Source organism: Canis lupus, chromosome 6, assembly GCF_048164855.1.
Source record: "Canis lupus baileyi chromosome 6, mCanLup2.hap1, whole genome shotgun sequence".
Classification (NCBI taxonomy): Eukaryota; Metazoa; Chordata; class Mammalia; order Carnivora; family Canidae; genus Canis; species Canis lupus.
This window is the reverse complement of record NC_132843.1, coordinates 11,929,084-11,941,410: the sequence shown is the minus strand read 5'-3', so window position 1 is coordinate 11,941,410 and position 12,327 is coordinate 11,929,084. Positions and strand designations below refer to the sequence as shown.

The 12,327-nt window shown below is 33.7% G+C and overlaps 1 protein-coding gene across 10 annotated transcripts in view; it reads left to right on the top strand.

Annotated features, from left to right (window-relative positions):
• SMCHD1 (structural maintenance of chromosomes flexible hinge domain containing 1) overlaps positions 1–12,327 on the top strand; it is a 146,321-nt gene that overhangs the window by 92,945 nt on the left and 41,049 nt on the right. For all 10 annotated transcript variants that reach the window (XR_012032366.1, XR_012032365.1, XR_012032364.1 and 7 more), the window contains exons 34-37: positions 447–511; positions 10,116–10,203; positions 10,857–10,988; positions 11,522–11,674. Coding sequence is in view for 6 of the 10 variants with exons in the window: in XM_072828948.1 (XP_072685049.1) it covers positions 447–511; positions 10,116–10,203; positions 10,857–10,988; positions 11,522–11,674 (438 nt within the window). In the remaining 4 variants the exon portion in view is untranslated. The remainder of the gene's footprint in view (positions 1–446; positions 512–10,115; positions 10,204–10,856; positions 10,989–11,521; positions 11,675–12,327) is intronic.

The following is a 12,327-nucleotide window of genomic DNA, read 5'->3' as shown; positions in this document are numbered from 1 at the left end:
TCTCTTTTTGAACCAGATATGTTTCAGTTGCTCAGTAGCCACATGGAGCTATTGGCTACCATATTGGACAGTGTGAACCTAAAATTGAAAGCTAAAGCATATTAGAGTGTCTTAATTTAACAATGCCTTTCAGGATTTATGATTCATTTTAATTATGTGTTTAGGAAACTAGCTTCCTAGATTTATACTGTCCCATCAAGCAGCTGTTACCTTAAAACTGTGTCACCACCATGGAGATCTATTTTGTGCCCTTTAATAATGGTATATCATCATGACTTATCCCATTATTAAATTTTAAAATGCATGTAAAGATATGTATGTATTTATAAATCCAGATGTGATCTGTATTTGCATTTGGGAAAGATAATATAAAGTTTCATCCTGAATATACTATATGTTAAATGTGATTTCTCCTTCCCCCACCTTCACCCCTATTTCCTTTCTAGGCAGAAACATTTAGTTGTAATAAAATAAAAGATAATGACAAGGAAGATGGCTGTTTCTACTTCAGGTATTTCTCAAATCATTTGATTTTTTTGTGCATAATGTTTACAAAGTGATTTCAGCCTTGATGGTACTTGTCTGCTCAACTTGGGAAAAATAGTTTATGATTGAAAAGAATATGTTTGTATCTCTTAATTTTTCTCAGGAAGTATTTTGAGAAAATGTGTATATTATTTGTAAGCTTTGTAAAATGGTTTGGGGAGAGACTTGTGATAGTTATATTAGCTTTCAAAACAATTAAAGTCATCAAAAAAATAACATTGTCAGAGCACTTTATGTTATTATATAGGAGGTTTCTGTAGTTCAGAGCTTAAATGTTATGAAATAAAACACATTGAACTAGTTTTTTATGGTTTAACTATATGACTTTAAATTTAATTCACTTGAATTTTTGTTTCTCTGTTCTAGACTTCTACTTTGAAATAGGAAAATTGGTTTTGAATAGACTATGTCCAGGATTTCTTTCATTTATTTTTAAATGAGAAATGTTCTTTTAACTTTTAGACTAAGTTTTGTTTCTTCAAATATATTAGTCTCTTAAATCATGTAGAAAACAAAAAATGCGGTTATAAACATTGTTACAATAATACTGGCATTTATCATTGCCTGTGTATTTACCTTTATTGAGATCTTTGTTTCTCCATGTAGTTTCAAGTTATTGTCTGTTCTTTCATCTTACTCTGTAGTATTTCCTTGAACATTTCTTACAGGCCAGGTCTAGAAGTAATGAACTCACTTAGCTTTTGTTTATCTGAGAATGTCTTAATGTTCCCCTCACTTTCTTTTTTTTTTTTTTTTTAAGATTTTATTTATTTATGAGACAGAGAGAGATAGAGAGGCAGAGACACAGGCAGAGGGAGAAGCAGGCTCCATGCAGGGAGCCTGATGTGGGACTCGATCCCGGGTCTCCAGGATCACGCCCTGGGCCAAAGGCGGCGCTAAACCTTTGAGCCACCGAGGCTGCCCTCCCCTCACTTTTCAAGGGCAGTTTTGCTGGATATAGGATTCTTGGCTGACAGTATATTTTTTTAAAGCACTTTGAATATTGGTCCATTGCCTTCTGGCCTCTAGACTTCCTGATGAGATATCTGATCAGTTTCTTGAGAATCCCTTGTGTGTAATGATTCACTTCTCTCTTACTGCTCTCCATATTCTTGTCTTTGCCTTTTGAAATACTCTCTCTCTTCCCCTGGTGAGAGGATACTTGCTGGTGTCCTAAAGGTCCCTCAGGTTTTGTTCACTTTTATTCAGTTCTTTTTCCTTTCTGTTCTGTAGACTATGATATCCATTATCTTCAGATTTAGTAAGTCTTTCTTCTTCTACTCAACTCTGCCTTTGAATACCTGTACTGAAATTTTCACTTCAATTACTGTATTTTTCAGCTCCAGAATTTGTTTTTGGTTTCTTGTCGGCTTTTCTGTTTATTGATACTTCCATTTTTTCCCTATACCACTTTGATTTTCTCCACATGTTGCTTCAGTTCTTTGAGCATCTTTACAATAGGTGTTTGTTGTGTTTTGTTGTTGTTGTTAGAGAAAGAGACGGGAGAGTACAAGTTGAGGGTTAGGAGCAGAGGGAGAGGGAGAGACAGTATTTGAAGAATGGCTGGAACTACCCAAGTCTAGTTTTTATTTATTTATTTATTTTATTAAAGATTTTATTTATTTATTCATGAGAGATACATAGAGAGGGGGCGAGGTGCAGAGACACAGGCAGAGGGAGAAACAGGCTCCATGCAGGGAGCCCAACGTGGGACTTGATCCCAGGTCTCCAGGATCAGGCCCTGGGCTGAAGGCGGCACTAAACCACGGAGCCACCTGGGCTGCCCCCAAGTCTAGCTTTTAAAATAAAAACCTCAAGACCAAGAAATAGCAAAAGTGTCCACCATTCATAGGAAAAAAACAAGTCAGCCAAAGCTGTTCCTGAAAACCCTGATGGCAAACATACTAGACAGGGACTTAAGAAACACTATCTTAGCTCAGAGTTGTAGGATTGAGCCCCACGTTGGGCTCTGCACTCACCCAGGAGTCTGCTTGAGATTCTTCCATTTCCTTCCCCCTCTACACCTCCCCCTGCTTGCTCTTTCAATCAATTCAATCGGTCAATCTTAAACAAAAATCTTTGCTGTGTAGGCAGATGGGCAAAATAGGGAAAGGATATTGAAAGGTGCAAACTTGCAATTATAAAATAAAACATTAGGATGCAGTCTATAGCTTAGAGGATATATATAATTAATAGGTATTTACATTAATATGCAAATACTTTGTACAGTGATGGTAGCAAGTTTTATTGTGGTGGTAGTCGCTTTTTTATATGTATAAATGTTGAGTCACTGTGTTGTACCTCTGAAACTAATATAATAGTGTATGTCGACTGTATTTCAATTTAAAAAATTAAATTTAAAAAGTGGTTAAAAGGAAAGATTTTTAAAAATCATGTACATTGTCAATTATACAAATAAAATATATTTCCATATATTGGGTATATTTGAATACATGAAAATATTTGCATTCTTAATGTGTGTCAGTCACTGTGTTTGGTGTTCTGCATATAATCTCAACTTTTTAACCTTTAAAAACAAATAGAAAATTCATAAACTTAAAAAGATATGCAGTTTTATGACTTCTCCCAAAGTGAATTTCTGTACAACCACTACTGAAGTCAAGTGCCAGGACCTGGGAAGCCCCACCTTGTGCCCCTCCCAATCATTACCTGCTTCCTTCCTGCTACACGTACACACACACTCACACACTAAACTCTCTCCTGAGTTGGTTTTCTTTGCATCCCCAAATTCTTCAGTTGTGCCCATTTTTAAACTCCATATGTACTATCTTTTGTATACAAGTTCTTGGAGGATCCCTGGTGGCGCAGCGGTTTAGCGCCTGCCTTTGGCTCAGGGCGCGATCCTGGAGACCTGGGATTGAATCCCACGTCGGGCTCCCAGTGCATGGAGCCTGCTTCTCCTTCTGCCTATGTCTCTGCCTCTCTCTCTCTCTCTCTCTCTCTCTCTATGTGTGTGTGTGTGACTATCGTAAATAAATAAAAATTAAAACAAAAAAACAAGTTCTTTCACTCAGCATTATAACTTAATCTTTTTCATGGCTTGTAGCTATAAATTCATTTATTTTCATTGCTGGATAATTGCTAGATCTTACATTATGTGTATGTTTAACTTTATTAGCTGGTGCCAAGAAGTTTTTCAAAGTGTTTATGACCATTTATACTCCTACCAGCAGTTATGAAAGTTCCCATTCTACATTCTCCCCAACAGTTGGTTTTATCAGTCTTTTCTGCTTTGCTTCTTATGGGTATGTAGTGATATTAAGTTTAGTTTTGTGTTTCTCTTTTCATAGTGTATTTATTGGCCATTTGGATAACCTTTTGTGAAGTGCCATTATGGCTTATCAGTTTTTCTGTGGAGTTTTCTTTTTCATATTAATTTGTAGCAGTTCTCTATATATTCTGGGGATAAGCCTTTTGTTAGACATCTTTGCCTATTCCATTGCCTTGCTTTTGGACTGTATGATATCTTGAACAGAAGTCCTTATTTTTTAATATAATCAAACTTGTTAATCTTCTCCTTTTTAGGTAGCCCGTTTAATGTCCTTAAGAAGTAATTTCCTTACATTTAAGCCTTGAAGCTATTCTGTATAATTGTGTTGAGGGTTCCTGAGACCACCCCAGGTTTGATGATTGATTTGGAGGACTCACAGAAGTCTATTTATAGTCAGACATCTATGATTTATTACAGTGAAAGGATACAAAGCAAAATCAGGAAAGGGAAAAGATGCATTGGGCAATGTCCAAGGGAAAACATACACAAATTTTCAAGGGTTCTTTCCCAGTGAAGTCACACAGGACTTGTTTAATTGCCCAACAAGTTATGATAACACGTTAAAAATGCTGCCAACCCAGGTAATTTTATCAGAGAACTAGCACTCAAGAGTTTTTTAGGCGGCTAGTCGTATAAGGGTCCTCTGCCTGCGCATATCAGAATTCAGATTCCCAGAAGGAAAGCAACAGTTTGTCATAAGCCATATTATTTGTAGAAACAGTTTAAGCTTTGTGAATCACTCTTAGCAGTTAATGGTGGGAACCTTTCTAAAATCTGAGTTCACAAATGCTAACCAAAGGCTAAGCTTGTGAGCAGGGCTTTGCATCTACTTTGTTAACTTTTTTTTTTTTAATTAAGTAATCTCTACACCCAGCGTGGGGCTCAAACCCATGACCCTGAGATCAGTAGTTGCGTACTCTTCTGTTGCAACCAAGCACTCCTAACTTTGTAAAGTTTTTAAATTATAATTTGTACAGTTCTACTTGGAATTAATATTTTTTGGAATTAATATTTTTAATGAATGCTGTGAGTTATATTAAAAGTGGGCCATTTGTTTTTATGTATGTATAAAACTTTATAAACAGTTGTGGCTGCTTTATTTCTTGAGATCAATTTTTTGCAATGCCATCTTTTTTTTTTTTTTTTTAAATTTTTATTTATTTGTGATAGTCACAGAGAGAGAGAGAGAATGAGGCAGAGACACAGGCAGAGGGAGAAGCAGGCTCCATGCACCGGGAGCCCGACGTGGGATTTGATCCCGGGTCTCCAGGATCGCGCCCTGGGCCAAAGGCAGGCGCCAAACCGCTGCGCCACCCAGGGATCCCCCTGCAATGCCATCTTTAAATCCTATGTCCAAATATGTGTATATTTTACTCCATTTGATTTCTTTGCCTATTTCTCTATATTTTGCCATACCTTCTTGATAAGTTTGGTATCTTATAAAACAAGTCTGCTAACCTTGTTCTTCATGCGTATCTTGACCCTTTATTTTCCATATAAATTTTAGAATCAGATTATCAAATATTCAGTAACACAGCTTTAATAACAATATCTATTGGGGGGCACCTGGATGACTTAGTTGCCTAAGGATCTGCCTTCAGCTCAGGTCATGATCTCACGGTCCTGAGATCTAGCCCTGTGATGGGCTCCCTGCTCAAATGGGAGTCTGCTTGTCCTTCTCCCTCTGTGCCTCCCTGCCATTTGTGCTCTCTCTTGTTCACGTTCTCTCCCTCTCAAAATAAATAAAATCCTTAAAAAAAAATACTTGTTGGGATTTTTGTTACAGTAAAAATTTGGGAAAATCTTAAAATCTTACAATCTTACAGTATGTCATATTCCTCTATTTAAATTTCTTTATTTTCTCTTACATCATTTCATAAAATTTTGAAACAAGGTGTCATACATTTTTCCTTAGGTTAATTTTTAATTAGTTGATATCTTTTCCAGTTTTATTGAGATATAATTGACATATAATATTGTATTAAAGTATACAACATAATGATTTGAGAGATATATATCCATCCATCCATCCGGATGTATTCCATAGTAGTTTGGTTACTATCCATCACCTTAATAGCAACAATTTTTTTTCTTATATTGGATACTTTTAAGATTTACTCTTTTAACTTTCAAATAAACACTATAGCATTGTTAACTCTATATTTACCATGCTATACATTACTTCCTCAGGACTTATTCTCCTTTTAACTGAAACTTTCCATCTCCCAGTCCCTGTCTCTGGCAATAATCAATCTCTTCTTTGTATCTACAAATTTGAGGTTTTTAGATTCTACATATGGGTGAAATAATAGAGTATTTGGGAAAAATACTAGAGTATTTATAATTTTCTGTCTTATTTCACTCAGCATAATGCCTAGATAATTAATATTTTGGATGCTATTTTAAACAACATCCTTTAAAGGGGTACTTGGGTGGCTCAACAGTTGGGTGGCTGCCTTTGGCTCAGGTCGTGATCCCAGGATCCAGGATCAAGTCCCACATCAGGCTTCTGCGAAGAACCTGCTTCTCCCTCTGCCTGTGTCTCTGCCTCTCTCTCACTCTCTCTCTCTCTCTCTCTCTCTGTGTGTGTGTGTGTGTGTGTCTCTCATGAATAAATAAATAAATCTTTTTTTAAAAAATCCTTTAAAATTTTTTATTTTGTTGTTACTGAAATCTAGATGATTTGTGTTTACTCACATTGTAGCCAGCATCTCTCCTAGCCTCTTTAATTTCAGATTCTTTGAGATTTCAAAATATTTGCACATTCATGTCGGTGAATATATGATAGGTTGATTACTTTCTAGTCATTGTGCATTTTCTTTTTCTTGCCATACTGCAGTGGCTTGGACCTTCAGTAAAATGTTAAATAGACATGATGAGAGTGATCATCCTAATTTCATTCCCAATCCTGAATTTCATTTGTAGGTATCTTTATCAGACCGTTCTTTGTAATCATTAGTAAGAAAATTTTCTATTTATGATGAACTGACATTACATTTCATCACCTATTCAAGTAATATGTCATATTTTTGCTTTCTTTTTTAATGTACTGAGTTTTGCAGAACATTAATTTTCTGTATGTTCATTCAGCCAGTCTTGCATTACTGGAGTAAACCCAGTTTGATCATGGCCCATTACCAAAATGTGTTGGTGGATTTGTTTTGCTAATTGTTTGGAATTTTTACATTTACATTAATGGGTCAAGATTGCCTATACTATCTTATATATTCTTTTTAGGTTTGGAATCTAGGTCATATATGCCTTACTACAGTAACTGGGAGAAGTGGTCCCTAAGTCTTGGTTTATTTTCTGGATCTTGTGTGAGAGTTGTCATTATTTCTTCCTTAAATGTTTGGTAGATTTCATCAGTGAAGCCATCTATGCCTGGAGTTTAGGGGAGGAAGGTTGTACTTAATGGATTCAGTTCCTTCAAATTCAGCAGTTATGTGACTATTTGTATTTCCTGTGTCATCTCTGCTCAGTTTTGGTAACTTACAATTTTCAATTTGTCAGTCTTAGCTAAATTTTAAAAGTTGTTCACAATTTGTAGACTCTGTAGTTATCTCTCATTCAATTATTTGTACTTTTGTTAATTGGTTAATCATACCTGGAGATGTAAATTTTGTAGGTCTTTCAAAGAACCAACTTCTGCCTTTTTAAAACTACTTGAGATTGGTTTTTTTTTTTTTTTTTGAGATTAGTTATTTAACACATTTATTTTCAGCCTGTATATACATATATATGTATGTAAAGCTATAAATTTCCCAAGAGTTTTTACATTGTTATTTGGATCAAAATATGTTTTCATTTCTATTTTATTTTCATTTTCTGCCCATGGCTGTTTTTCAGAAGTGTACTGTTTAATTTCTAAATCATGGGATTTTCTTACTCTTTGTTATTGATTTCTAGATTAATTCTGCTATGGTCACAGAGCCTGCCTTGTGTAATTTCATTCCTGTGAAACTGACTGATAATTGTTTTTGTAATATGTGCATATGATCAGTTTTTGTAAACATATTCCATATAGTAGAAAATAATATGAGCTGCATGTAAAATAGTGTTATGTTCATTACTTCAAAATTTGGTAATTATTGTGTTTCAGTTTTCTGTAATTAAATTTTTTCTATGTATTTTAAACTTTGCCATGTATATGTATTTTAAAGCCGTGTGGTAAATTTCCCATTATGGGTGTGAATTTATTTTCCCTCTGAGTTCTGTTAGTGTTTACACATTTTAAGGCTGTGTTATTCTTTACATATAGACTTACATTATTATATTTTTCTGACACATTGAATTTGCTATCATTATGAAGTATCTACTTTTTTCTCTAGTGATGCTTGTTGCTTGGAAGTCTGCTTTGGTAACAGTATACCAACTTTCCACATAAGTGACATGCAGAAACCACTTTAGGGATCATGAGAATTAGTATTTGTATAAATATCTTTTTTCATTATTTTTGTGTCCTTATATTTTAAATGATCATTTATAGATGGCATAATGGGTTTTTTTAAATAATCTTTTTTTGTATATTTTTTATTGGAGTTCGATTTGCCAAAATATAGTATAACACCCAGTGCTCATCCCTTCGTTAATAATCCTTTAATTGAAAAGTTTAGATCTTAGAAATAATTACCAGAAGCACTTGTTTTTTACTCTACCTTACAGTTTTTCAGTTGATTCTACTATCATTTGTTCCTTTTCCTTTTAGATTTATTAAGTGTTTTTAGTTATCATGTGTTACTCTTTATTAACTTGGTCTTCTTATTCTCTAAATGATTTTTTTTTGAGAGGTTACAACATGCATAATTACATACTATACCGGTGTGTGATGACACTTTGCATTTTTCACCCTCTCCTTGGTCAATGCATGAATCTTAAAACACTTAAACACCATTCTCCCTCTTGCAACTTGGATGCCTTTGTTGTGTGTGTTAAATCTATCAATACATAATTATTTCATATAGTTAGTGTTCACGTAGCTTTATTAACTCATTTCTGAAGGTTTCTGTTAATCTTCAATTCAGGTTTTCCATCTAGGATCATTTTGCATCTGAGAAGTTCTTTTAGTATTTATTACCTCTAGTGTACATCCTGATGATGAATTATCTCATTTTTACTTGAAAATATATCTATCACACCTTCATACTAGAATAGTATTTTTCTTGAAAATGATACTTTACTTTATATTGGCAGTTTCTTTCTTGCAGTACTTGTAAGCCAACCTTCGCTATCCTTTTATTTATGTTGAGAAGCTAGCTGTCATCCTTATTACTATTATTATTTTTAAGATTTATTTATTTGAGAGAGAGAGTGTGTGTGTCTGTGTGCACACGCGTGTGTGAGTCAGGGGAGAGGGAGAAGAGTCTTAAGCAGATGAGGGGCTCTATCCCAAGACCTTGAGATCACATGAGCCAAAACCATTAGTTGGTCCCTTAATAGCTGTACCACCCCTGTGCCCCAGCCTTACTATTATCTTGAAAAGTAATTATTTCTATTCTTTTTTGTTGGGTTCTGCTTATTCTTTCCCTCTTCTTTTTCTGGCATATTAGTTCTTACAATGTACTCTTTCATCCTCTTTCTATTTGCCATTCTTTATTGTCTCTCTTCTAGATATTTTCTTCTAAACTACCTTCAGTAACTGATATCTACTCAGTGTACCCAATTTGCTGTTAAATCCATCTTTCAATTATCAATTTCTATTCAGTATTTTTAGTGTTATTTGTTTTTTAAGGCCTAGTTCTCTGTTGGAATTTTCAGAATTTTCAATCCTGTCTGTAATTATGCTAAGAATCAGTAACCAGAGTTTATCAAAGCCTGTCTCAAGTTCCTTTTAGTCTGATTCAATGGGCTCTTATTTCTGTTGTTCTTATTTTTTGTTGTTTACCATACGTTTTGCTTATGAATATTTACAGAAATAATTTGAAGCCTAAAGTATTTTCTTTCTCCAGGTCAGGTTTACATTTGTTTCCGTTACCTGGGCCAGTAGCAGTCTGTTTTCTTTTCCATCCACATTCAGAGATTCATATGATTTAAAACTGAATTGTAAAAAAAAATAATAAATAAATAAATAAATAAAACTGAATTGTTTCTCCCTTGGGACCTAGGATAAAGCCTCATATTACAGGAAATATTTGTTGAATGAAGGCAAATATAGTGATAGTCATTCTTTTTTTATTCATTTACTTTTTGTAGAAGGAGTAGAAATGCTGATGTTTTGAATACCTTCCCTTTTTATTTAAAAGGTATCAGTAATCTTATCTCTTTCTTTCTAACATAGGGATAAAGCAATTCCTAACAAAGTGGGAACATACTGTATCCAGTTTGGTTTTATGATGGATAAAGCAAATATTCTTAACAGTGAACAGGTTTGCTTGCTCTTTTTATATACCGTAGTTAGCTTTACATTTTCTTGGTTAGTATAGGAATGAAATGGTTTTGTTTAAAAGTGAATTAATTATTGGATGCAGTTGATAATAAAAGTATAAATAATGCAAATTTCAGAAATATTAGACTATATTTAAAATAGGTTGATTAATATGACCTGATACTTAAGTTACTTTTCCATTTCTCTTTATTTTGAGGAGTTCAGTAAGCGTTTTAATGTGTATCATGGTATAGTTACTCCTATCAACCATACATGAAAAATTTTCAGTTAATAATATTTTATGTATTATAATTCTGAATAATGAAGTTTTCTGGATAATGAAGTTAAAGGTAATCTTGATATACATCATCTCCATTCAATATGTTAGTGTACTAAATGTCTAAAAATTACCTGTATTCCTAAATCTCCTAAATTTGCCCTTAGATGGCTGTTAACATTTGAAAATTTATCTCTGACAAATCTTTCTACTGAATTTTAGAAAATAAGTTGATTAGTTTTGGGTGATTAATGGAAATCTATCTTAGAAAGTAACATTACATTTTTTTAGTGTATGCTAGCATTATTTCTTGTCTTACTCTTAAATACTAAACCATTAATATATTGTTAATCACAAAGCTGCTTCTGTTTTGTAAGATTATAGTTGATGTTCTCCCTAATCAGCCTGTGAAGTTAGTGCCTAAAATCCAACCAGCTACACCAGCTGTTTCAAATGTTCGCTCAGTTGCCAGCAGGACCTTGGTCAGAGATTTACATCTTACTATTACGGTAATGTTTATTTACTTGCAAACTTGTAAAGAGTAACAAAAATTATTTTTGTTTTAGTGTGCAAAATAGTTCTTTATAGAGTCAGATACTAATTATTCAGTTTAAGGCTATAGAGAAAATTTGTGTGGATGAAATATTTATAAACACCTTTGTATTTTAATACCAAGTAGAACTGACTCAAAAATGCAGAAATTTGCCTGCCTTTCTTAATATATACGTTTCTTTAATCTCCTGTTTCCCATATGTTCTATGAATATGTGTGAGACAAATTGACTCCTCAGTGTCCATTTTACTGATGGGAAAGAAGGAAGTAATTATTTTTAAGAGCTCTGCTCTGATTGATCATAGTGAGCTCCTCAAAGCTTTTGATTACTGGAGGAGTAAGTAGCAATAGACCTGCCAAGAATATTAAGAAAAACATGTGACACTAGTAATGGGACTTGACCTTTGTGGAAAATTTTCCTAGTGGGATACTATGTTCTTGGTTTAATTTTACCAGTTCTTCTAATTCGTTTTTTATTGTTTCCTTGAAGGATGACTACAACAATCATACCGGAATTGATTTGGTTGGCACTGTAGTAGCTACCATTAAAGGATCTAATGAGGAAGATACAGATACACCACTCTTTATCGGGAAAGTGAGAACACTTGAATTTCCCTTTGTGAAAGGTTCAGCTGAAATCACGGTAATTTATTATGTCTTCTGGTAGATAACGTTACTAAGTCATTTAAACCACAGTGTTACAATACCTGTTCATTTGTATATATAGCTATGAAAATGTTATAAGTATAGCATTAGATTAAAAAGTGAGTGGAAATATTTTGTGATTTTGCTGTAAGCTATTACAAATTGAACTTGTGGGATTATTATTACTTTGGGCAAGAACCCCTTTTTCCCTGTGAATGTTCTCTCTGATTATAATGATTTTTGGCTTCAGTGATAATATATTTATGTATTCATATATTTAAAAGTTACCATTCTGTGGATAGAAGCAGAACATAACATAGCCAGGTAAAATGTATACATATCTAGAAAAACTTAACAAAGCAGCTTACCTTTGTTACCTTTTTTTTTCCAAAAGGGAAATATTTTTACTTGTATAAAAAATACACAGTACAAACACATAAACAATCACTGTTTTACCACTCTTCAGAGATAATGATGATTAGCAATTTAGTGACTTACTTTGCAGACTTTTCTGTACAAACACAAATACTGCACAGATACCCTATGTGTAGATGACTTATATACATGGGTGGGGGGTAAAATTTCATTAATAAAATTTTCTTATAAAATTTATAAAATTTTGCTTTTATAAAAATTCTTATTGGACACATC